Genomic DNA, 25791 nt, shown 5'->3' with positions numbered 1-25791 from the left:
GGGGAGGTTTGTAAATGAGCAGGTACAACAAGAACGATGGGCAGGGTATGACACATATGCGCTCCTCGAGCTTTGGTTAGACGGTGCTGAGTTCATGGGGATTCAGCGAGCTAATGAATCGATTGGATGGTCCCGCGCGGAACATAGACCTCAGCAGGCAAAGCGGCTGTCTCGAAACTCAGAACTCGCCCTGTCGATGTCATATCAGCACCCTAACGAATCCGTTCCGCGACAAATATTTTCAAACAAGAGCGAAACACATAACGCTTAATAACAAGTGCCAGGGAGCATGTAAAGTGAGTTTGCGGAGGACAATCCGAGGAGAGGGAGGTTATCGGTTTTTCTCGCGGGGAATGCTGTCGATGAAAAACTCCCGTTTTTCTCGAATCCGCGAGCTCTGATGAACACCCCATCATCAGACTTCTTCTCATTTGTCACTGGTCACGCTCATCCGAGCTCAGACGCCATAACACCCCCGCAGCAGCATCGCAGTATTCCGCGCGGAATGAATAATGATGATCGATCGATCCTCATGACTAAGCTCCCGCGGAGAGCTTGGCACAATAACGACAAACATAACGTCGGCCTTGTAAAGTTCCGCAGCCGGCAAGGGGAAAATTCGAAGGGAAACCGAAAGCGGCGGGAAGCATGCGGCCTATCGTTGCACCGCTCCGACTCGAGGAGGGCTCTGGCTCCATGTAACCACGACGTCAAGCGCAAGCAGAGAAGCTCATTCGGGGAAGGCCATGTCTGCACAGGAGCTAGACATCGAGGCTTATTCCTTCGGTTGCGGAATTCTCAGTTCGAGGGGACGACGCGCAGACTGAACAATGACCGTCTTGGTCGATTACAGCATACCCAACATACAACTCATAACACGATCAATGCGAGTAAAGCACAACATTTGTGTAATCCCCAGCGTAAGTACCGGGAACCCCATTCGTCGCATACTCTCCGAAGCGCATAGTCTCAAAAGTCGCGATAGAGCAACCCCTTCATTTCAATCAGTGTTACGCCCCGTATTTCAGTGGATCACGACTGATTCCCGTTTTCAGACAGACTTGCTTGGAGATCCAGCTACATTTTGTATCGGATCCGTAACCGATGTGATCGGATTTGAGAAGATGCGAGCTCTTGCTCGAAAGGTAAAAAAAGACGGAAAACCTCTGACATCCATCTGCTTCTCGCGATAACTTATTCCATTTGTCAAGCGAGTTTTTACTTCATACTTAGGCGCTACGCAGGCTCCAGCTTTGATTATTCCACTCATCAGGCAACCAGTCAGATGCTCAATCAAAACGGCGCACAGAGGCCCCGATATTGAACGTTTGCGACCTCTGGGTCCGAGGGTCAATCCAGCTCACTCCCAACGAGATTGATGGGAGCGTAAGGTAACACTCTGGAGTAGCATCTGCCGACAGGGATCCTTGCTACCGCGTCGATTCCTAGACGAAAATTACATTTGAAGGGAGTTCGAGCGAAGCCTCTGGCAAGCTGTTCTTATTCCTCCTCAATGAGCCACCAATATCAGTTTGAATTGGCTCGAGGTCTCAACCACCATTTGCACATCATTGATATTTTAATCATTATTAATTAGAAACGTCGCTGTCACCGTCATCGTCGGTCGGTCGGTGTAATAATATCACTAACAGATTTAGGTAACCATCCGCTGACGGGCTAGCTTCAAACTCAAACACCATTTCCTCACTTAGCCTCCCGTTTTTCTTCACTCTCTCCCTCCGACCAGCTGACTCTGCTCTCGTCGGAGTCTCGCTCTCATCGGAGTCTTTCTCTCATTCACTAAAACTTCAACTCACGATAGGTACAAAAAAGAACAAATGATTTATGAATACCGAAAGGAAGACAGTCAGTCAATCAATTAGTCGGTCGGTATGTCGATCGGTCGGGCAGGCAGGCTGATGCTACGTATACCTAAACTGACTGTTCCCTCGGATAACTGATGCAAACATTCACCATCATCATCATCATCATGACCATGACATTCGCTAACGGAACATATCCAATATCATGGTCATCATCGTAGCGTTCTCCTGTTCCAGCACGCTGTTCGTAGACTACACGTATCACGAACGACTAACGGAGGCTTATTAAAGAACAGTATGATAGTGTGAATGCCAAATCCATGTTGTTCCACATGCTCCGGCAATCATGCTCACTGCTTTGTCTGGTGTACCAATATTTGCGCGACTGGGCGACACATCGCAGTTTAGTGTCCGCGGCTGTTGGATGACAAAGACTAGCCCCCTCCGATTCACCACTGGGGTTGAGGCGGTTGATGCGGTTCCACGCGATGGGTGTCATGGCTTCTTTGCATAGAGTCTCGAGGACCTGGAATCGGAATTCACATCAGCGCACTGCATCCTCGGGATCGAGGTCTGTACCTCGAGTAGTGTAGTCTGTCGCCTACCAAGATACGCACCTTGTGATCGGAGCCCCGCGTCTCGTGGGTCACCGTAGCCCGAATCTCGATGTTGCATTGACGGACCGGCGTTCGAATAGCCCTGCATCTGTCCCTGCCCTTGTTGTGGCCCTCCTCTCCCCCCCGGCGGACCTTGGTGATAATCTTGTTGACGATTCGGGGGGCCGCCAGCGTAGTCTCGAGGCCTTCCTGCGGAACCCCCCTGATAATCTTGCTGGCGATTCGGAGGACCTGCGTGGTAATCCTGCTGGCGGTTCGGAGGGCCCCCGTGGTAGTCTTGCTGCTGTCGATTGGGAACAGATCCAGCATGGTGGTCCTGTTGCCTATTCGGAGGCATGGCTCCATGGTAATCTTGTTGGCGAGCCGGTTGGTGATTTCCATGATGGTCCTGCGGTGGCGGTCCGCCGTGAAACTCTTGCTGACGATTCGGAGGTCCTGCGGCCGAGGGGTAACCATCCCTGGCGACGTGCGGGCCTCTCCTCATGGCCGTGTCGTAATACGGGTCTTCGTGTCGCGGATCATGCGACCTCCCGTGCATGTCGTGCATGTCCTGATGATGCGCTTGCATTTGGTGTGATGACGGATGCCCTCCGTGCTGAGGGGGTCCTCTATTTGGTCCACGCATCAGCTGACCTCCCATCCTTTGTTCGGAATAATTCGGTGGCACTTCCGCGAGGAAGTTCGAGGGTACGAGTCCCCTGACACCGTTCAGCTCTGCCATGTAAAATCCATCTTCGTCCATATCACCGATGATGTTTATAATGTCACCCGTGCGGAACGAAAGCTCAATCTCGGAGTCGACATTCGGGGAAACCTATGAGAGACGATAACATTAGTGGATGACTTCATATAAATTGTATTTAGAGGTACCGAGTTTTCACCACTCGGAAGAAGGAGACTGATCCACGAGGGGTTCAAGTCTCAATGGAAAGGCTGTCCATGTTTTTCAATGCTACAGATGGCGTACCGATGTGTCGTAGTCGAAAAGAGCGAGCATCTTCTTCCGTTGGCCGCTGATTTGCTGACCTCTATTGTGCGCTTGGCTGAGCTGAAGAACTGCGGGCTGACCCGGGATCATCTGATTTCCGAAGGGACCTTGGACTTCCGACACCATATTGCAGGGGACCAATCCGCTGAGGTGGCCCAATTCACCACGATAAAAACCGTCGGCGTCTTTGTCACCGAAAATTTTGATCAGTTGACCTTCTTTGAATGGGAGTTCTTCGTGCGCTCCGTCAGGATTCGGTGACATCGTCATTGGATCGTAATCGAACAACGCCATGAACCATCGGCCGCCGCGTGACCTCGGGCCCCCTCGAGGGACCCCGCGTCTGAGACCAGGGGAAACGGGCCGACGGAGTTCATTGTGCTTTATTGGGAAAATTCAGGGTTTAATATTCCACTCGGGAGTAAATATACTAGTTTAACGAGCCGAGGAGGCTTCTCTTCCTAGACGGGAAGCAATCATCATTACAGAGCAATGTTGCGAACCTTATCGAATTCTTCTTCAGAATAACTGTCTCCCACAGATCGATCCTTCGTTATTTCTATTGCGGGCACGGCTCCTGATGCCGACATGCTCATAGCCGGATTCGAAACCTGGTTGGGGCGCATCAATGATGAGATCAATTCTCTTGTGGAGGCGGCGGGACATTCTAAAGCGAATGAATCGTGACCGAAATTTTCTATTCTCTGACTTGTTCAGCTCACCCTAGGATAGATTTCCTTATCCGAAAGGCATTCCTCGGGCTCAAGTACTAACTGTCCTGCGGAGTTTCGCCTCGGACCACGGGGCCCCAGACGCACCGCGACCTGCGGCGGGGAAGAACCATACTGGCTTGTGCGTTGAAGTCTCCCTTGAGGAGCTCCCACCAGTCTTCGGCCTCCCATGACTCCGCTCGGCATTCTCCGACCGTACTCGTCCAAAACTTCTGCTTCGGAGTAAGATTCTTCCATCAGCATTTGTTCGTCCTGAAAGAGGGGAAATCGATTGAGAAGTCGATTCGGCGGGCTCCAAGATCCGCGAGCAATCAAGCGCGCATCGGGAGGAAGGCGGAATCCTTATTGATCCCGAATATTCGGAGACGGCAGAATCTTCAAAAATTCATCTAGATAGTAGTCTTGAAAACACGCTGAATAGCTAAGGTGTCGGGTCGGTGGTCCACTAGCTTCCCACTGCCCCTAATAATGAGCTGCATGGAAAGTGCGAGTTTTCGGAAAGGTCTCTTCGGTATTCTGGATGTTCGGATCGTAATGACACCCATCAGTGTCAGACATGCGCGCGACAGGTTGTGAACACGGAGATCTGAACACTGAGGGACGGACAAACACAGTGACTTCAATCGGTCCACTTCCCATCGGTGCGACACGGACTGCTAACCGGCTTCCGGTGAGAGCCCTGGAGACCGCGATCCTTGACGGAGACTTGTTGCAGCAGCGCGGCTATTTCAGTTTCGGACTCCAGATCAGAATCTATTGAGGGCCGGGCGTCCTTCGGAGGCGGAGGACGACAGGGGGGAGATCGCTGTTGAGACTGGTGGCGCAAACCAGTTATTTCTGCTCTATTCGTTTCAATGATACGGGACCGCTCTTCAAAGCGCGAAAGACCGGACCACGTCGGCTCATCAAACTTGGGCTGTAGTATCTAAATTCATGCTTGAAGGAGCGACCTCAAACTGGGCGGTTCATTAAACTCCAAGCTTTTCCCCGCGGGGTCTCCATCCTGTCGGGGTGCCCCTTGGAGTAGACTTCGAATGGCAACTCATTGTCATCGTACAGAGAGAACAACCGTGAGAGGCAGTCTCCATCATTCAGCCGAGCGAGCAATGGAGACGAATTGACTCCGAAAATATAAGTATGTAGATCGGGCATATAATCTGTTCTTGATCGTTGAGAGGAATGAACTCACCCTTGTTGGTACTCGCTTGCCCTTCAGAACGAATTCAGGAATATGACACGGCAGCGAATCTGCCGATAACAAGGTATCTGCTTTCGTGCGCACAGTCAATGTGCGCGAGTTGAGCAGATGAGTCAATGATAGTAGAGCATGGTCTCCTGAAGGACTGTCGACCTGCGTTATCATTCGTCCTGATGCGAATACTGCGTAACCACTCACTGGAAGACCAGGTTGATCAACTGCGGAGAATTTAATTCCATTATCATCATTATTTTTATTATTATCATCATCAACCGACGTCTCCGATATACCAACAGGTGCCGGATGAATCCAGCACCTCCACGTTACGATTCCGCATGCTCGTTGCGTCTGACCATCGACTCTATCAATGGATGGGAAAATCTCCGACTGGTACTCACGACTGTTGTTCTGATGAACAGGCAACCAGGTTACGAGAATGGTGCCGTCCTGGGGGCCGGGCTCGACGCGAACGTCGACCGGCGGATCAGGAATGCCTTTTGCCAGTGTACGGAATTCCACGGCACAGACCAGGGTGGACTTTCTCGTGTTCTGGATGAGAAGTTTCCCTGGACGCGCGCGGACCGAAACTCGATAAACAGTGTTTGGTGATAGGCCAGTGATCGAGTATCGATAGACACCCGGTTTCACCAATTTCAGGTCGACGTTATTCACAGCGACGACGTGTTGAAAGTTGGAATTCGACGGAATCCAGCGGATGAGGGCAGAAGTGGAGGTGATGCTAGCCGCTTTCACAAAACTCGGGGCCAAAGGTATGTTCTTACCAATGACCATCGTGCATGCTGCATCCTTGGAGTGGTGTCCACTGACCAGCACGGATCTAACTGATACTCTATGAGGGATCGACGAATCGACATTTTCTACTAAGGCTCGCGTACGCTCTCCTGCTCGAACTACTGCGCGCAGTTCTCCGTCCACGTAAACCTAGTGGAGTATGACGATCACGGCGGAGACGGGGGGGGAGAAAAAATCACAGAGTTTAGTTTTAGTGCTGTGACCTCCGCTGAGGGAATTCTCCGAGCCCGGGCTCGGATTTCCTCGAGCTTCGAGTACTTGTCTAAGTCCATACATAGAGCGCGCCTAAATGAAATTTTCAACGAAACCCATTCATTCTCCAGAGTTGTGAAACCGCACCTGATAGCTCTCTAGAGAGCCAAGCACCACTTCCGGGGGTAGCCAGCCAATCAGGATGGACTTGTTCAGCTGACGTTCTAGGACGAGGCGCATAGGCGGGGGTACTGTGAAATCGGTTTTAGGCCTTCCGCTAGGGTAGTGTGGCAACGCTCCATCCATCTCTGTAAAACTTTCCTCGTCCCCTCCTGGCTCATCATCCTCCTCCATATCTGTTGAGAGCGCGCACCGTTTCAGTGTATGTTCCGGAAATTCATTATATTCGAACACTCACACCGATCTGACATTCGACGGATCCGGAAATTCGGTAAATCGGTTGGGAAAGTGTGCGGAGTCCGTCGGATAGTGAGTCTAGGTGTCTCCCGAGCTCATGGGCTGCAGCCGTTCGTCACGGCCGATCATTAATCCATGATACAAACTCACCAATATAGTCGTTCATCCGGTGATAATCCTCTGGGGCGATTCGCAGTGGAGGATCGACCACGTACTGACCTTCATCTGGTGTCATATAAGCCGTACCGGCTACACTGCTTTCATCCGAGTCTCGGTAGCAATACAATACAGTCGTTTGGAATTGGAAAAGGTCTTCGCCTGGAAAGGAGACGCTCGGAATGTATCGTCGATAGGTGTGGTCGGATCCCCAGGGCATTGCACGCTAGACTCTTCCTTCCTCTTTATCTGAGTTATTCGAGCCGCGAACCATGTTTACGCAAAGAGGCCAACGGGAGTCGAATCGGTGGGCTCCGCCGCTACTTGTAAGCGGCGAATGTGATATCGAGCTCAAAGTCGTCCGACTACTGCTCCATGAGAATGGGTTCCTATGAATCCGGTTTCCATATCACGCTGACCGTTCGCATCACGGGCTCCGATATAGGCGTCACCCTCAGACCGCAAGCAAGCAAAACTCAATCGATAATAAAAAACGGCCAACAGCTCAGTCGAATTGCTCTGTCACAAGTCTAGTGATTGAAGGACCCTCCTCAGTCAGTGAGAAATAACGTTGAAAGTCGATCATGGGCCCCGAAACTGAGGTCATCATTTGCAGTCATCCACGCCGCCGTAAGTGTCTAGTCGGAGCTCCCCCGCGAGTCCGGCGACGAGAAAGCATTTGACTCCTCTCGGCTGAGCTCAATCACATCCATGTCGATGAGGAGGAGCTCTCTAGAAATAGAATATAGCCAAAGCGAAATTCTCACCTGTCAATTTGTCGATGAAATTCGAAGGGACCAGACCTCGCTGACCGTCCAATAACTCTCCGTTATAAAAGCCGTCGTCGTCGATTTCGCCGAAAATTAGTACATATTCCCCTGCCGACAGGGATAATTCGAGTTCGGGATTCTCGTTCGGAGATTGTTTGAACGGATCGTAGCTGTAACGTGCCAAGTATACACGACACCGTCCTCGACCGGGGATATCGACGAAATCCACGGAATCTATGCCCAGATCATCTGAAAGACGAACTCGTCCGAAGTTTTTTCATCTAGTTTCCACGCATCGGTGGGATCGCGTTGCTCTCATTCGCATTGGTTAATATCGGCGCGCAGAGGGAGCGAAGCCTTGAGGTCGCGGTTCTGGAGTTGGTTTTGTGGAGGATTCTAGATAACAGACAAAGTCTCCAAGTTCAGTCGTCCGGAGTTCTTACCGAAAATTTCCTTCTGGGACATAGCGCTATATGAAGACAGAGCGGTGTCGGGCGTGTTAACGGCGTGTTGGAACGTGCTCGCGTGCTGGACAAATTTGTTCTGTTGAAGAGCAGTCGCTCCCAGAGGGGTGTGCGTCCTCAAAGTGTTGATGCCCTGCTGCTGTATTGAGCAAGTGGGGAGAACAGCCCCTACGGATGCACAGCGAACCGTGGTCGGGCCCACAGCACAAGTATGACCGACCCCGGGCGGTGGCGTCATTGTTTGGCAGTGGTGCGTCGCTGTCCCATGACCGCAGCAACGGTGCGAAGTCACGAGACACGATGAAGTCGCTGCAGGTGCAAAGAGCGGAACTATTCGAGAGAGAATAGTCGCCGGAAGAAATCGTGAGTTAGGGTAGACGAAGCAGATTAGGCTATGCATGTTTTTAGACTTCTTTTTTCCCTCGGTCAGGATCAAGATCGTCGACTCACCCTGCTGTGAGGCACAACAAGTGGTTTGCGTCGTTCCATGCGAGGGATCGGCTGTGACTCCGCACGTGCACGGCAGCTGCGGAAGGTGGTTCTGGGTAGACTGCTGGTTTGGCAGGTGAACTTGTGTGCTACAGCTGTCTTTGTGCAGACGTTTTCGGTCCAGTTCTGCGAGGATCTTGTTGTCCTGCTCGAGTTTCTTCATGAGACCCTCGAGCTCTTGCGAAGACACAGTGTGCGCGCTGGGGACTTGGCCCGCGGCCCCGCATGGCATTTCAGTGGATTGAGCTGTTTGCGGGGCTTCTGAAAAAAGTACAAGCTCGCTCGTTATGGACACGAGAATCGTCCGGCAAACGCTTCCTCCTTTCACTCGTTCCCCGGCTATTCCTTCAACAGGCGCCGATCAAACGCTACGAAGAACGGGGTGCTGCGTCGCATTTCCCGCTGCCAGTCAGCGGGCATGCTCGTTAGCTCGACAATTCGCTGGACGCTCGAAGCCCGCTCCCTGCTCAACTACAAATCTACGAACTAAGGCAGAGCTCCAAGCGGCGCCAAATCTACAATCTGATCGTGAATCATTCAGTTGGCATCAATCAAAGTCGGCAATTCCAGGCAAGTCAACCCAAGCTCGAAACGAGAGTTCTCAGTGTTAAACGGTGTGAATTTCAGTCTCTGAATCAAAGTCTCCGCAGCGCGGATCCTACTATGTATGGCGGATAGTGTGAGGAGGACTGGACATTATTGGGATTCACTATAAAAATAACTTTATATCATGATGACAATCATAATATTGATATTACTGGACTTAAAAGTCACTCCAAATAGGAATAAGAAGCTATCTCCGGAAATCTCATTTCTCAATAGCCATGAGTGGCAATAATCATGATCAGTCAGAAGATGGGGTTGCGACAGAATCGATACGTGCAGACCATCAAATTAGCCCAGAGCACACAGCTTTTTGTTCAGCACATTTTGTTTCTGCATCTCGATCGAGAGTCTCAACATCGCATCATCCCAGGCTGTCGGTGACGAACCTAGACCCTCTCAAGTTCGAAGGGCCTCCCCCGCAATCTGGCCCTGCTGCTCTATTCCTGCTGGTTTACACCCTATCATTTGCCATCGATCCTCCACGCTCGGCCGTGCTCCAGGGCAATTTCTGATTAATTATATCTGCTCCTTATACAGACTGCGCCCATTGTCAATTGAGGAACCAATGAAGCCCCGGATCTCTGATTGGTGATCACGTATCACGTAGGAGAGAAGTTATCGCAACAGAAACGCACAGTCTATCGGAGCGAGAGAGCTGAATATTTATCAGTGTCAAGAAATCAACCGTTAAAGGGCTGCCCATGTGTTTCGGACCCGGCAACGCAATTATAGAGCTATGTGGAATGCTTCTGAGTGTCTCTATTGGATTGCTCTATGGTAGGTTGGTTTGTTTGTTTGTCCGTTCGTTCGTTGATTCGTGAGGGATAAATGGAGGACATAAATCGAATGTGTGATCAATCGATTCGATTGTCATTCGTTTCAAGTATCTACAGTCACGGGGAGGATATGAACTCAATGAACGATACAAACCACTCCTGATTTCGTGACCGTATAGCGAGCCAAAGGAAACAAACCAATTAGACCATAGGAATCCTGTCCAGTTCAGGGGAGATGTCATTCATTAAATCTATCAACCATTCTCATCCAATCGATCATTCACCCAGCTATCATGAGTCAATCAACCAATCAATCAGTCAATCAATCAATTAGGTCATTTGATCGATCGATCAATCAATTATCCAGTCAATCATTCAATGTACAATCCAATAATTCAGTCGATCAGTCAATCAATCAACCAACCAACAAGTTCAATTGAAGTCATCATCCTCAACATCATCATTGCACATGCCGTCTACGTGGGCTGAGTCGCGCGGTTTCGGTGGATAAAGAACTTTCTGGTTTTCGAGAGCAGTGTTGAAAAAGCGCAGTCTTACTTTTGACCGCTCGAGGTCTATGGATGACTTGTGAGTGGTTCAAGCTTCCATCGATGCTGTTCGTAATGTTGACCGATCGATCATGCGCGATTCCTCCGAATAACGTCGCCCTCGCGTTCGTCGGCACACCGAGGGAACTGACAGGTCTCGGATCCAGTAAGCTGCGGCCGCCTAGCGTTGTCGACGTCGACAGCCTGGGCGACAAGCGCAGACTTTGTCCTGGAGCTGCGAGGCTGGAGTACGACGCCGATTTGTGGCCGGTGGCGGCGGCGGCGGCAGCCGATCGGCTCATCATCTCGACGAAGGATGCACTGCCGACTGGAATTTCTCTTTGATGGCCAGGCCCCAATCTGTCGTCGAGAATTTCCGGGAGGTTCGGAGGAACCACTGATCCGCTTCGCCCGAGCAGCTGGTGTTCTGACATCGATCGTCTCCGTTGCTCCCGTGTTATATTAGGGAGCAGCCGTCGTGAAGATCGCACGGAAGGAGGACGCTCCAAATTTTGCGATAACGATTTCTCTACAATAATGATGTCACATTGAAATTAGACTTCAAACAAGCAGCAGACGGCTCTGCATAGTGAGTCTCTGTCAGCGTGCCGCATCAACTCAGAGCTAAGCCGGAATAGGAAGTTTGAATCGAGAGTGTCGACACGGGTCTAGGACCTTCTCGGAGCTGAATTTTCCCCGGCGGCTTTCCCGAATCGAATCTGTGTATGTACATGTGAGTTCGGGAAGGAAATCTTGTGCTACAAAAATCTGGCTTCTAGCGAGACCGCTCCTGAATTTTCTAAATTCCCTACACTAGCAGCTCAAGTGTGCCACGTGGGTAGGAATAATCGAGAAATCGAGGATAAACCGATAATTCGTTCAGATAGGAATGAAGAATAGATGAATAGAGAGGGTATCAGTTTGACAGATTTGAAAAGGATGGGGGAAATGTAAGGCCCAGGAAGCGAGAAGTCGATATTCGTCGAGAGAGGCTGCTTAGGTTCGTAGATTTGTAGTGAGGTTCGCCATGTAGCTGACGAGAGCCATGGAAGATTAGAGACTAGACATTGAGCCGAATCCACGAATTAAGAGAGAGGGATACATGGATGAGTATGGATAGATTTCTAAGTAGAGTTTGATACGAAAGAACGAATTAGGAGAAACGGTCGCATGAAATCATTTCATACAGCAGCTTACAGTGGTAAAGTCTTTCAACAGTGCTGCACAGAGTCGCCTCGCCGCACACTATTGAAATCAAAAACGGTTCGACTAATCTGACGTGCTCCCACATTACCTGATGTTCGCGGTTTCGCGCGGTCAAGTTCTTCGAGAAGGCGGTTATCTTGTTCGATTTTACTCAAAAGCCTGTCCTCGTCTGAGTTACTAAAGTCTTTGTAGTCTAACGAAGTTCCTCGTCGAAGAGATCGGCCACCTGCGGATTCGCCTGTCGTTCAGATCCTGTCCCATTGTGACATCAACGGTTGTCACCTCGAATCGTAGCTCATCGAATATTGCAAGGCAGTTGAGCGTGAGGAGCTGCTTCCGAGATCTACTCACTCCGAGTTTCAGAGCTGAGCCGTGTCTTGACGTCTAGGTCGTCGCGAGTATGCGAGGGGGTCTTCGGCCTCTAAAAGCGTCAAAGAGCGGTGGTTGGACATCCGTAGAGATACTCCGGAACTGTGAGTTGGCTAGTGTGCCGAGTGTTCCATCGGCCGAGGGACCGAGCGTCCGGCCCTCTTCACCCGCTGTCTGGAAGTAGCGTCTTTCGAACGCCGAGTTACGGTCCAACATGCGAATTTGTTCGCGGAATTCACGGGAGCGGTCCACACCATCTAGTGCCTGTGAATTCAAGTCTTGAGAAACACTGTCACCATTCACAAGCGGAGCCTCCAGATCAGCTTTTACTGATATTCACAGAACTATTTTCTTTCGACCAATCATTGAACCGGAATCGATCCGGAGCCAAAGCTCATCCGGTTTTCGTGGAGCTCGTATTCGATAAAGGCATAGCAAAACTCACTGTGCTCTTCGATAATAAAGTGAGCGCTAGGTCGTCGTCATCATCAGGGTAACCTCGGAGATCCATGGCCGATCGCCTTTCATCGTGCGACAGGCTGGAACTCGAACGTTCTCTCCCTGTACCGAAACGCTCCCTGAAAAAAATAGTTCCCCGATTTAAATCAACTTTCATTTTCCTGCTTTCGTCGGTGATTGATCGAGAAGCTCGGACTGCTTATCACATCAGCTGCAAATCGGATTTAATGCTCTTATTTGCCCGGAAATTCGATTGTTGTCCCTCGGAAACGTTTTTTTGCCGCCTCGCTCACCTCTCGGAGTCCAGAAAAACACGATCTCTTTCTGAGGTTCCAAAGAGGCGGCGTTCGGCTTCTGCGAGGAATAAGTCGTCCACGCAACCTTTGGGTCCGCTGCTTGCCAACGAGCTCTTCTTGAAGCGTTTCTCGGCGAGGAGTCCGTCGGTCGAAGAACCAAGGTACTTCGAGGCACTGTGGAGGCACATCATGGGAAAATTCCTTATGAGGCCGACAACTACCCCATTGTTCCGTTTCTTCCGGATATCCATAAGAAGAATTATTGTTCATTCCCTCCCGAATAGTTGTGTCCCGAATGATCATTGTTCCGTCCCCATTACGTAGGTACTTACAAATCACTAGAGAACGCCGGGTTGGAGTGGAGCGACTTATCCCGATGATCTGAGAGGAAGTCCTCCCGAGGATGCGACCGTCTTTCTCTCGAATCAGACTCGGCTTTCTCAATGAGATAATCTCGAGGTTGCGAGCTTGCTCGTCCGCCGCCGTAGGGACTTTTCAGTGTGGCGCGCTCGATAGCCTCACGACGCAGCATATCATTGCGCCTGATAGCCGATGAGCTCAAAACCCCGCTGCTGCCGCCGCGTTCGCCACTGGTTATAGTTCCTAGTCCGCCGATGCTGCCGCTGAGACCGGAGGCATTCGCGTTGCTCGGAAGTGGCTGTGACGAAGACGACATGCTCGAAGAAAGATGAGAATGATGCGTAGACTGCGCAAGAATCGAGGTCGGGGCTCCTGTGGCCTGCGTCGACTCGGTCGACCTCGTTCTATTGTGGTCTAGGGGCTTGAACATCGGCTGGTCTCTCAGGTCTTCGTGGCTTCTCCGCTCCATGCCTCGAGATAGGCCCATGCTCATGCTCCCTGATCGTTCGTCGTCCTTCTCAGACTGCAACGGGTAGAGATTTTCAGCGCTGCGGCGCTCGCTTGGATGTGAGTAGCGACTGGAAGTTGTTGTTCCCGTGATGTCGTCCACGATATCGGTGGACTTCGTCGTGGGATTTCGCTGTTCTCGTCCATGGAACGATGCTTCACTAGTTCCGAGCGCCCGAGAGCCTGACCACGACGAAGTCGAATCCAATCTTGTGGTCGTCGTTCCAGATGCTGATCCTAGTGCTGATGCTGACGTCATCAGAGATGATCCTGTCAACGGACCGGCACTTCTATCCCTCGTTTCTCGATCGATGTCCTGACGACGGTCGAGCCGTGAGGACGTCTTGAGACCGCTGGCCTTGGACGACAGACCAGAACCGACGTCTCTGTCCCCACGCATGGGTCCTTCATCGAGGAACCTCACCTCGGCCTTCGTCGGAGAACGATCTCTGTCGAGGAAACAATACACGGCCGGGATTAAGCAACAGATCAATTCGAAGATGCAACGTCAGTTGCCTGTTCCAAGATTAGAGACATGCTACTCACCGATCTTGACGATTGGAAGTTCTTAAAGTGGGTGCCAATTCTCGGATCGACTTCTTGTCGGAGTAGTATTTGTGCTCGTCCTGAGCGTCGCTGCTTCCATATGAATCCGATATTTTCCGACTGAAAGCATGGACGAGCGAATGGATGAATGAGCACGAGCTTTGATTGTCTCTAGTGTTCTTTGTTTCCCCTCGATCTCGCTAGCCTTGCATAAGAGCTTGTCGCTCGAGCTGATCCAGGGTTCCGGTTTGGCGACAGGCCAGGGATCGGATCGCTCGTAGGGCTACTCGACCGTCGCCGGTCGCAGCGGGGAACACGTCCTTCAGCTAATCGACTACGGCAAAAAATCTAAACAAAACTCTCCCATGCCGGGTGTCCCCGGCGGAATGACACGAGACCAGCCTTAAAGAGCATCGATCTTTTTCTCACGTCAAAACGGTCCCGCAGATCCGTCGGATTGCCGGATCGCATTGATTTTCAAGCCTATGCATCTTATCGTCGGTTATTAAGGAGCCGCCCATCAGCCGCTTTTCCGGGCTACGCTTTTCCGAGACCTACGGTTGTCGCGAGATCCGCGAACGTTCCGACTCACTCAGACACAACACTTACCTACTCTCGGTCGTCGATGTTCTGTCTGTGTCGCGAAATCTCTGTCCGGATTGATGCTTATAATCTCGGTTTTCAATGTCCGGATCAAAGTGTCGACGGCCGGCAGAATAGCGGGATGAGCCGGTGGCGTATAGGTCATCCGTCGAGCGGTTGGTCGTCGATCGATCGCCGACTCCGACGGCATCGGATGTCACATCGAAGTTCCGACGCTCTCGGAACTCAACCACAGACTGCGGGCGTTCTGGAAGATCTTCTATGGAACGATACGACGAACCGCGTTGCCCCACGCTATCGAACGGCCGCTTCGGGTCTCCTGGAATGACAAGGGTCAAAAACTCAGGTCCGACCCTCAATTCTACGCAACATGCTATCCGAGTGCGGACAGAGAAAAATCAAGAACGAGGAATTTCCGTTGAGGAGCGGGCCCACTCACCGTCGGACACGGATTTTCCATAGGTCACTGTAGAAGACCGGTAAGCGGGCGCATAGTCCTTCCGAGTCGAGTGGGGCGGCGACGATCGTTTGTCGATGTAATCATCACGATATAGCTGTTCACGTTCGTGTTCGACTGTCGTGTGCACTTCGGCTGAAAAGCTCCTCTTTTTCCAATTCTGCTTCTTCCGCAAATTCTGGATTTCCAGATGCAACTCTTCGTTCTTGACGCTCTCCTCGTCGAGTTTCCTTTTGGCGTCACGAACCTGAGGGAGAGGAGAGGGATTTCCGGGTAAAAAATTACCTCACGCTTGTCAAGGAATCCCCGGTCGTAGACCCGTCGACATTCATTGGCGCCGATTCGTCTATATTCGTCTCGTCGAAATGATTCGTTGAAATGGATATGCAGGCATCGCCCGGCCGGTGTTTCCCCCGAGCACTCTCTCAGGCCCCGCCCTCATGGGAACTATCAAGGACGTATTCTTCCCGGGAGGCGAGCTCGTGTTCTGGGGGCGATCGAACGGGACGTATGACGCGCCTTTCCGGAGCCTGTGCTCAGTATCAGGGGGAGGGAAGACATGCTCACCTTGGCCTCAAGTCCACGAATAGTCTGTTGAGAACGGTGATCATTCTCAGCACCAGTTCGTGAACTTCTCGAGAATTCCATCTGGGTGCGTTTTAGTTCCGCTACGGCATCGTGATGCAAACGTTCTAAGGAGCGTTTCCGGTCCTCCCCGATTTGGAGCTGCTCTTCGAGACTCTCGATCTTTCTACGCGCGTCCTGGAAGGCCATCTTGCTCGTATCCAACTGCTTCTCTAGTGATCGGATATTGTCCTGTTGGCCTCGAACCAGGTGTCGGAGCTCTTCCTCATTCAGGTTGAGCCTGTCCAGTCGAGATTCAAGTTCCTCGCGCGTTCCTTGCAACAGTTCGCGTTCGGACCGCAACGCCTCATGCCGCCCGATGAGATCTTCATGCACTTGGCGAAGCTGAAATAAGTCGCACGTCCGTGTAGTTTAGAAGCATTCATTCGTACGTCAGCGTCATCGTCATTCAGAGCTCCCTCAAAATTGAAAGGTAATAGAATAAGGTGTGACTTTTGAAAAGGAAGAAGTACCGAGGAGCCCGCGCATTGTCCGATGGGAAAGGTGGGGTAAATGAGCGCTGCTTCTGCCGCAGCAACCACAAAAACAACTCGGTCGCTCGACCATGTACGTGTGACCTTTTTTTTTCCTTTCGAGAGGCAGCAGAGTTATTCAGACCTCTTCTAGGGGGGCAGGGCCTCGACGGTCTTCCCCAAGTCCCCGTTCAAGCATTAGCGTCCGAGTTCTCATTGATCCATTGTTTCATCATTTTCAGATACTGAGAGATGTCTACGAGCTCTCGATTGGAGTTCACAGCGTAATTTAGATAGAGATCCGTCACTGACGGATACGTTCGAATTCGGAATCCCTATAGAGGTGCGGTAAAACGTGGCGAACGCTCACGATTCGCGATCGCGACTCTATCACTCGGCCTTCGCGAAGCCTGCGGGAAGATGCGCAATGTCTTCCGTTCGATGGTTCTAAATGCGACGACGTGACTGCATCATGAGCCGGCGCACTCCAGATCGTGGAATCACCCCCGAGATGGAGATACAATCGAACCTCTCTCGGCCGCTCAGAGCGAGGGAAAGAAATTACTCAGAAAGCTCGGCGCTAATGAAAACCGAAAAACTCGAACTTACCTGATTGAGTTCGTCTTCGAGGGAATCCGATTTCGATTTGAGCTGGTGTTTGCTGTCGAGTGTGTTCAGCAACTGTTGCTGGAGCGTTCCGCACAGTTCCTGCCGTTTGTGCAATTCCTCTCTCACCTCTGAGAGCTCCTGTTCGGCGACTTCGCGCCGGTTGTCCAGCCGGAAAAACTCAATCGCCTAGAACGAGACGCCAAGGTGAACGTCGACTGCGCTTCCTTGGATGCCACCTTGCGCGTGGATGACATCATAGCCTTCGCAAGTCCTCTCCCCGCAACCGTTATTCCTGGCAGGCTCCACCGAGGCACCACTCGTCGTTTCCGCGGGAGAATCCGCTCGAGGGAGCGGACGCGAGCGCGGATGCCGCACCGATCCCCGATTCAAGGGACAGGGTCCGAGCTTTTCATCACTTGGAGCGAAATCCGATGCGATGTCCAGTCACCAGGCTAGACAGCGCTGCGACTCCGTCACTCCTTCCAGAGTGAGCCGAGATCGCTCTTTGACAGACTATTCTGTTTCACTTGTTTGCACAGACACATCGACTCGATACAACAAGCTCTGACCCGGACTCCGCTCGACTGAGGAAAGTTTCGTCATCTCCAGAGGCGTCGGGATCCCCCTCGTGATCCCGAGTGGGTAGAGGAGACCTCGTCACGCTCATGCGCTTCCCCGGAAGTTCTGGACTGCCGCCGTCGCTCCCGCTCATCTCGACTCGGAGCCAGGTCTCCCGGAGGAGCGCACGGAATGTTCCTGCTCACTCTTCACAGCTCTACCCCGAATCCGAAGGGTCGCAATCGCGATCCACCATTAGGGCCACGTTACCCTTTCCACTGGTTGTTTCATACCCACAGATCGCGATTTGTCAATCTCTACTGAATTCTTCCCGAATGAGACGATTCCGAGCATTCGATCAGCTCCGGGAGCTGTCCGTAGTCGAATCGGTGAACGAGAGGCACTGCGAACAGCGACAGGAGCGAAATCGAACGTTTCAGGTATCCTCGGCAGTAATCGCCATTTTACGCCCAAACAGAGCATTGGAATGCGTTTTCCGAGCTCGCTTGCGTACGAGAATGGCGGACAGAGCTCGTTGGTTCGTGTGTGCTCACGAAAAACGAGGGGAAACTCGTTGACCGCAAGCAGAAAAATATTCGTACCTCACATGGCCTCGGCGCGGACCTACTGCGTTTTTGACACAACGTATGATTCGATGAGAGTTGCTCGCTGATGACTTCAGCCACTTCAACTGCATAGGCGATCCATGTTGTATAGCTAGTGCGCCCAACTTGGCGCTGAGGTTGTCGAGGCCCTTGCCGATAGGGCCCTCACCGGTCCCTTTCCCGGCGGTCTGCACCAGGCCCCCGAGAGAGCATGGGAGCCGAGTGTGGCCACTTCGCTCGCGGAGCTGGGCCCAACGCAGAGCCATCTGCCCCGCTGTTTCGCGGAGCCTCTGCTCGCGGACAAAGCGGCGTCCCCCTACCTCGCCTCGCCTGCCCCCTCACTCGGGGTGCTCGAGTTCCTATTTCGGCGAATTCGGATAGAGCTCTGCGGATAGACTCCCGTTAGGACTGACGCATATCGGAGATTCTCGTCCAGCTCTCGACTCTTCGTCGTTTGCCTGCCATGCGATCGTCCCGACACCGGGCCCTTGTCCTTCAAGTTCCTCTTTTGCTTCCGTTCTGCATCTTCGATCTCCGCAGGTCGTCTCATTCTTTTTCTCGAGTTCCCTGCCCCCGCTCTCCCTGAACCGCCCGCAGAGGGACGATCAGGACCGACGAACTTCGACGAATTTCCTCCCGAGCCTCGAGAGTCTCTCTTTTCAAAGCTCCATTCCCAGGAAATTTATACAGTGAGCAATACAGCCCTTGAACTCCAGAAGGCGCAGCTGTGCGCGAGCCGAACGAGATCTTGCCATGATTGAATAACGTCACGTTATTTGGGGTTTGGAAGTCGAGGATATTCCTCGGGTCGTCGGTTCCCCCATCCTGCGATGAGGGTTTACCATTATTCCCGGCGTTCGAGGCGCGCCTCGACGCATGAGACACATCCATTTTTAGGGGATACGACGCACCCCCTTATTTTCCGGAACAAAGGCGCGCCTCATACATACGCCCTTGAATACGGTATCGGGATAATTGTTGTCCGCTTTCAGCCCGAATCGACGCATGAATTTTGGTAGCTGTTCTCCGAACGACATTGCGAATGCGATTGCTCGCATCGAGCGCGGAATTTCTAATGTTTGGATCATAATTTTTCAGCTGACAGGGAGCGATCGAATCTGAGATACTTCAGAAGCGACACACCCCCGTAGATTTTCACCATGATCTTCGTTCGCGTTAAAAGTGCCATGAGAGTCTCACCTTGTGGTACTTGGCGAAGATCCTTTCCAACGACAAAGCCTCCGTCTGCGACTGACGCACAATTTTCTGAAGCTCGCCGACATTTTGATAGAGCATGCAGTTCTGAAATAAGGGAGAGGCTGAGGGAGAATAAACAGCGAATCACCCAAAGGAGCTGAGGAGATGCCTCCGTGGAGGTAATCTCTGGAGCCTCGCTCACGTTTATGTGTCTTTCCTTGGACAGAGGCCCCGCCATGGCGGTGAGTAGAACACTGCGACGTCGTTGATCCAGTTTGCCGCTGGTTGGCTTCCAATTCTAGAAGGGACAATCCCATTGAGTTTTCACGATTACACAAACGTGAGCAACATTTACTTTGTGTTTTCCCTTCCGCAGAGACCTGAAAAGCGTCTCCGATACCCCGCACCTCCATCTTGGACCAGATGGGAAGGAAATATTCATAATCTGCCCCAGCCGTCATGAGTCCACGAATAGTTATTGGACCCCTGAGATCCGATTCGTCTCGAAATCAGACTGTCTCGGTCTTGAGACCAGATGAGGAGTCTGAAGATAACTCTTCATGGCTCCGCAAGCCGTGACGAGAAGGATTTTCCTAGCCAAAATTCTTTAACAATCGCAAAGCCCTCCATCATTGTCGGTGACTGTGGAAGGTAGGATGCATCGGAGTATTGATACACAGAAATAAAGTCGAATTCGGCAGAAATTGTCAAATGAGGCAGTCGGATCCGAGACTTGCAGAGCGCAGTTTGAGGAAGAGTGAAAAAGAGGCCGAAAAGTGGGGTGAGCGTCGGAGGTCGCGAATGGCGGGCGTTCTGTTCTCATGAGGACTCAATATAAAATATGAAAGACATAGTATTATAGACCATGACCCGGGCTGGGAGAAACACCTCAATGAGGGCGTGAGAAAATCGAATACGCATGTCGGAGAGATCCCGGCCCCGGTAACACCTCGAGGTTACATTTCGAATGCTCAGCTCGGGTCCTGTCAGATACGCGCAGATCCCCGATCCGTAGGAACGATCTCGCTCACAATCAGCGAGAAGAACATCGATGAGATATCGAAGTCGGGAGGAAACTTCCGAAATCCTTGGATCTTAGTTCCCTGCAATCAGTGGACAGTCTGGGTCGTCCGGTGAAACGTGATCGTGCCAAGTGTGCGAAGTCCGGTGGAGAACCTTGAAGCAGACGCTGCCCACTTGTTGAACAGCAATCGGTATCGGACTTAGGAACAGACTGTCTCGATGGAGATGTTGAGCGGAATGGTGGAGCGTGGACTTGTCCGCAAATCGACTTCTGATATCTCTTTGAGACAGAGCCTCAGATGCGACTTTCCCTCGACAATCAACGGCAATATTCACCGAACGCTTGCGCTCTGCTCTATTCCAAAATAGCCCAGTCACCAAACGAGCTCTTAAGACGGATCCCTTCTCCTGACTTCACTCAGATTAGAGTGGAAGCGACGACCATATCTCCTCATGAGCCCGCCCGATTGGGAGTGGCCCCAGCGGAGCTGGGACAAATCTACTAGTGCAAATCTCGAAGCTTCTTCCTCTGGGATTGTCATTAGCAAACTCCTCGAGGGTAGGCAAGGGACTACATTCCCGATCGTATTCGTCCCCCCGTATTCGCGTAGCGCAACAAGGCAGCACTGAGTAAGAATTGGCAGAGCGTCGAAACGCTGGGTTTGACCCGGACGCGAAATGGCTCTCATTGTGTTCATCGGCGAAGTAGCCAGTACCAAAACTCCGGCTAGGCCACACTCGATCCCCCCTACTCGATTGGAGGGTCATGTGACCCGGGGCATTCCGGTGGTCAGAGCCCTACCTGAAACGTCATTGGGGGTATCGCTTCGAACATGGAAGAGGAGCTACCAGAATAACGTCAGGAGACTCGTTCGCGGTTTTCCAGCTGGGAAAGACTTGCTGTGTGAGCTGGCAGTCCTCCTAGCCCGGAATATCTTCCATCGAACACTGCATCCGCCGGGTAAGTTTTTCCGCATTCTATGATTAGGAAAATCATCCCCATTGTATTTTAATTGAAGCGGGATTTTAGGGCTTGGCCCGGATATTTTTCAGCAAGAAAGGTTCCGGTCAGCGTACTGATCACACCGATCACTTTGACATCGGAGCCGAGGGTCCGATCGCCGCATTGGTTCTCGCCTTCATTATCAGCCTGTACTGAGATGACAACCCTCCTCAGAATTACAACGAGCATCATTTGAAAACTTAGAAGTCGGAAGACTCCCGAGCGAACACCTTGGGCATGACGAAATTAGGTGAATGTCCACGACCGCATCATCCCACCCAATACCGCATCTGCCGAACTAACAGACGAGATCGTTCCTGGATGATAACGGCGAAATCAAGCGTGATATCGACCGATTTCCGGTCTTATGTATACACCAACACTGAGGTCCAAGTTCTTGCAGTGTTCGATGTGTTCTGTGAGGTTGATGGTCAGACATGAAAAACCCCTTCATTCCTTATCGAGCCTAAATCTATTGAACGTATTTCTGGATATTAACAGCCAAGTCCGACCAGATATTAGCCAGAGTTAGCATGTACGTCAGGGAGGCGTTTCCTGTATACGGGCTTCAGGATACAGAAGAAGACCGACGGAACGATCCGGAGATCAACATGCCCTCATTTTCACTTGCAGGAGGTATTCGCGTGCATATCTCTCCGGGGGATGCCGCTCTCGTTTGTGGAGCAGTCCCGTCTGAGCGGAGTTGGCCCGGAGTCCGCAGGAAACCTCACAAGCAGAGAAGAGACCGGCTCCGATGCTCCGGGGGCGATTCTCGCCGGGGCATTTAGCAATCCTGGGATTCGCTAAAATGGTAACCTTCGAATTCCAGGAAGCTCCGGAAAGCGCATCGCTCTTGCTGTCTCTATGCATGGTTCTGAGAGGAGAATTCCCCGCGATCTGAAGAAATCGAGACTTGGAGATCTCGATCGAGGGGAACGTTCAGCATCTTGACTGATCGTTCACAAGTACGGAACCCAGGACAACCTTCGGGAAACTTTTCCTTGACATAATTTTCAAGCTCTTCATTGGGCTGACCAAGCCTCCTCAGGACCAAACCTCCGAAGCTGAATTTTTCCACAGATCAGGTGATCTTCGACATGCGGTTGCCAGACCATTGATCCCTATGTTTCTCTCCTGTCCCTGTCTTCAACTGACCTGCCGCGAAAAAAACCTCCTCAGCACGCCGCTAGTCGCGGCGAGGCATCTCCTGGCAACGGCCACATCTTGGAAACTTTCACTTGCTGTAGCGAGGCGGTACCGTGCTTGAAGTTGACCACTTCATCTATTCACAGAGATGGAACGAGCCGATGCACTCCACATGAACACTCTTTTCTTCTTCGTCGTCGTCGGCAGAAACGGCGCTCACAGCAACAACGACAAACGAAACTCTTCGACTTCCGATCTGGTGGCAGCCTATCTCGACTATTTCGACTACGGCCCGTCGTAACGGTAGACCCTGTGTGCTTCAGAACAGTGTCTGACCGTAGCCTTCCCCGCCCACGTTGAACATCTCGCAGCTGTCACGGCAGGCAGGCAGATCGAAACGATACGATGTGGAACGTTTTCAGACCGTTCTTCGATGGCATCGTGACAGTCTGTCTGAGGGCTCTGTCAGGAATTCACTAACATAACGACGACGTCAACAACAACAATGCTGCCGACGATGACAACATCAACGATTGATGACCAATGAGTGTTTTCCCCACTTCCTCGGATGTTCTTCGCAGGTCTTAAATGTCCCCCCTCTCTTATCGCTCACACGAAGCGGACCTGTTGATTCGCCCAAACTGAGTTCTCGGTCTCCGATTTCCGCGTTGCTTTTTTCAAAAATACCAAATTAGAGCTACTGAGGAGTTTCACGGGTTTCGTCACAATGCCGCCCGAGTCTCCGGTCTCATACCACAAGAACTTCTGCCCGCTTAAAATCTATTACGCATGACTTGGTGACAGTCCCCAGCCCCCTTTGTATGCCGTATTTCCTTTCCAATCATTATTGCGAGAGACTCTGGGGCGTTTACACAGCGAATCGATCTCTTCATTCGGAGTGGATCCCCCTCCCCCCGAGAAAGCCCTCATCGAGCGAGCTCGGTCAAATATCCGCTCACAGTTCGAGTTCTGCGGAAAACGGGATGCGGGCCGTTGATTCCACTCTGACTGGAAAATGCACGTCAACCGAAACACGCGCGCTTCGGGTAGGTACCGCACCGGCTTTCCGTGCAGGCCCACCAAGCAAAGCTCAAAGAGGACGAGATTGACCAATTATTATTCATCAAGGGTACAGGACAGAATATACCGACGATTCTCGGGCGGATCGCAATGAGGGGTCGATAGGGATCGCTCAACGCGGAAGAAAACACCGTCGATGATTCTGGAGACCTGCAAGGGGTGAACAGGGGCTGAAGATCAATCCGCCCGCCCCAGCTCAGTGCTCAAAATAGTCAACACGCCTCAAATCCCTCTGAATACGACTTCAGATACCTCGGAATAATATACCGAGCGTGCTTGTGAATAAACCCAGGGAAAGAGAGAGCTCATTCTTCAGGAATGAAACAGAACCCCCATGACTTCCTATCAGACCGGAAGTCGACTGGAAAGGCGAGGAGCGACCAAACTCCAAAGAGACTCTTGAATCCTTGCTGGATCCATCTCTGGGAGGTTCCAAATCAGAAGACGGATGCTCGAGCACGGTAATTCGAATTTCACTCCCGCTGTCGGTACCCGCAAGAATGCTTGCCAGGAGTTTCGTGGCAGCTTGGAATCTCGGGCCCTATCGCTCAGTCCATCAATATAGGTACGTATATTTAGGGGTCTCCGAGAGGTATTCCGAGCGGATCGATTCATTGATGTCGCGATCGTCTCCCTGGCGGGCTCCCAAATTGATTCGGACGTGAAATCATCGTTGGTTGAGAGAGCGGAGGCGCAGAGCCGGTAAGTTAAGCAGTCGACGACTTGACGGTTTCAAAACAAATGGAAGGTAGACCTTAAGTTCGACGCGTGCGGCTGCAGTCTTGTACGCCGTACTCTCCGAAGGTACTGTCGTTCGGTCTACTGGGACGCTGTAAATGGCCCGGATGATAATTCTGTGAGATTCTCATACTTCTCTCACGGGTTTCCCGCGGAAAGAGTCGGTTGTTTAGCGCGCTGAAGAATGGTCAAGAAGAGCTTTCCATTCGGTGAGTCGCCGTGATGTGGTCCTTGCGAGAGGTGGCCTGTGGGGAAACGCGTTCCGAAAGCATTTCCGTCGGAATCACAGTCAGGTTTACCTCCCCGATTATGAGTGAGGTAATTCAGCGAGGAATATTTTGGATTAGATGACTCGACCAATTCTAGCTTGACCGCGGCTATCGGTAAGCAGCGCGTGCCTTGCTATTTCGCGGGAAGTTTTGTGTCTGCATCTGACTACCGCCGTCTGAAATAACGCCGCGATAATACCCCGGGACCTGTATTTCGGAGCATGACGTTCCGTGAGGCGAAGGCGAAAGAAGGAGAAACCTAGGTCTCGATCATGGTCTGAGCATCATTGATCATGACTCCTGAGTCTTTGGAGCCAGTCTAGTTCTTCTGAAGAGACCCGTGAAATCTACACCGGTGACAGATCGATGTTCAGAGTCGCTTATTTCCCTGTCCCCGAGCTTGGAGTAGCCACTTGCTAATTCATCAAGCAAACCTTCGGTGATTGGAAAAAAAAACGGAGATCCAACGGAACTCTGCTCACCTTGCGGATCGAGTAAGTCGGACTTCGAGAGCCACGTCGCTCCGGGTCCTAGTCATCGCAAACTTTACTTCCGGGCAAGACTGAAACGGGAGACTCGCGGAAACACATCCTAGCACGGATGTGGGGAATCTTAGTCTTTGGTATTTCGGGGCTATCGAGACGCCGGCAACCGTGAATTTGCCTGGCCACCGATCCTTTTCGCCGACGCTACGGCAGGAGACCATTAGGGTACATCATGGATCGAGTCGTCGTCGAATCCTCAAGATCAGCCATCATCTGCCGATTTCCCTCCGAGGTGCCGAACAATCTGACGATGGAGCCAGATATATTCAATTGATGATTTCAAAGTTTAAGTTGTGAGCTCGGTGAAGTTCATCTCTGAAATAAACAAATGCCGACCAATACTGATCTCGATCACTCTTTCGACGAATTTTCGAGCTTCGAGACGCGCTAGCCGCTAGGACGTACGTGATACGCCAGACAGGTGCCTCACCGATCGTCGCAGGGCGGAAATCAACCGAGGAAGCTTTCTTATCTCCTAACCTAACCATTAAACCCAGTCTTCAGATTGGTTCTGAGGGCAATTTCGCCAT

General features: G+C 51.7%; 1 protein-coding gene across 1 annotated transcript; it reads right to left on the bottom strand.

Annotated features, from left to right (window-relative positions):
• Positions 1–1932: 1932 nt before the first annotated feature.
• On the bottom strand, positions 1933–19870 carry LOC100908278 (uncharacterized). Its single transcript, XM_029112102.1, has 28 exons — positions 19865–19870; positions 19660–19755; positions 19461–19562; positions 17098–17283; positions 15959–16360; positions 15374–15638; positions 14941–15253; positions 14332–14451; positions 13251–14234; positions 12916–13092; positions 12609–12741; positions 12259–12427; positions 11883–12020; positions 10599–11117; positions 8620–8919; positions 8149–8478; positions 7703–7954; positions 6930–7097; positions 6510–6718; positions 5756–6299; positions 5349–5575; positions 4151–4411; positions 3932–4039; positions 3408–3809; positions 2676–3254; positions 2441–2629; positions 2178–2349; positions 1933–2051 (listed from the first exon to the last, which is right to left on the bottom strand). Exons 1-28 carry the CDS (start codon positions 19868–19870, stop codon positions 1933–1935), a joined length of 7470 nt encoding a protein of 2489 aa, XP_028967935.1.
• Positions 19871–25791: the final 5921 nt, after the last annotated feature.

The sequence above is a fragment of the Galendromus occidentalis genome, unplaced genomic scaffold (genome assembly GCF_000255335.2).
Source record: "Galendromus occidentalis unplaced genomic scaffold, Mocc_1.1 scf7180000077484, whole genome shotgun sequence".
In the NCBI taxonomy this organism is placed as follows: domain Eukaryota; kingdom Metazoa; phylum Arthropoda; class Arachnida; order Mesostigmata; family Phytoseiidae; genus Galendromus; species Galendromus occidentalis.
Note: the sequence above shows the minus strand (reverse complement) of the source record. Positions and strands in the feature narration are given on the sequence as shown.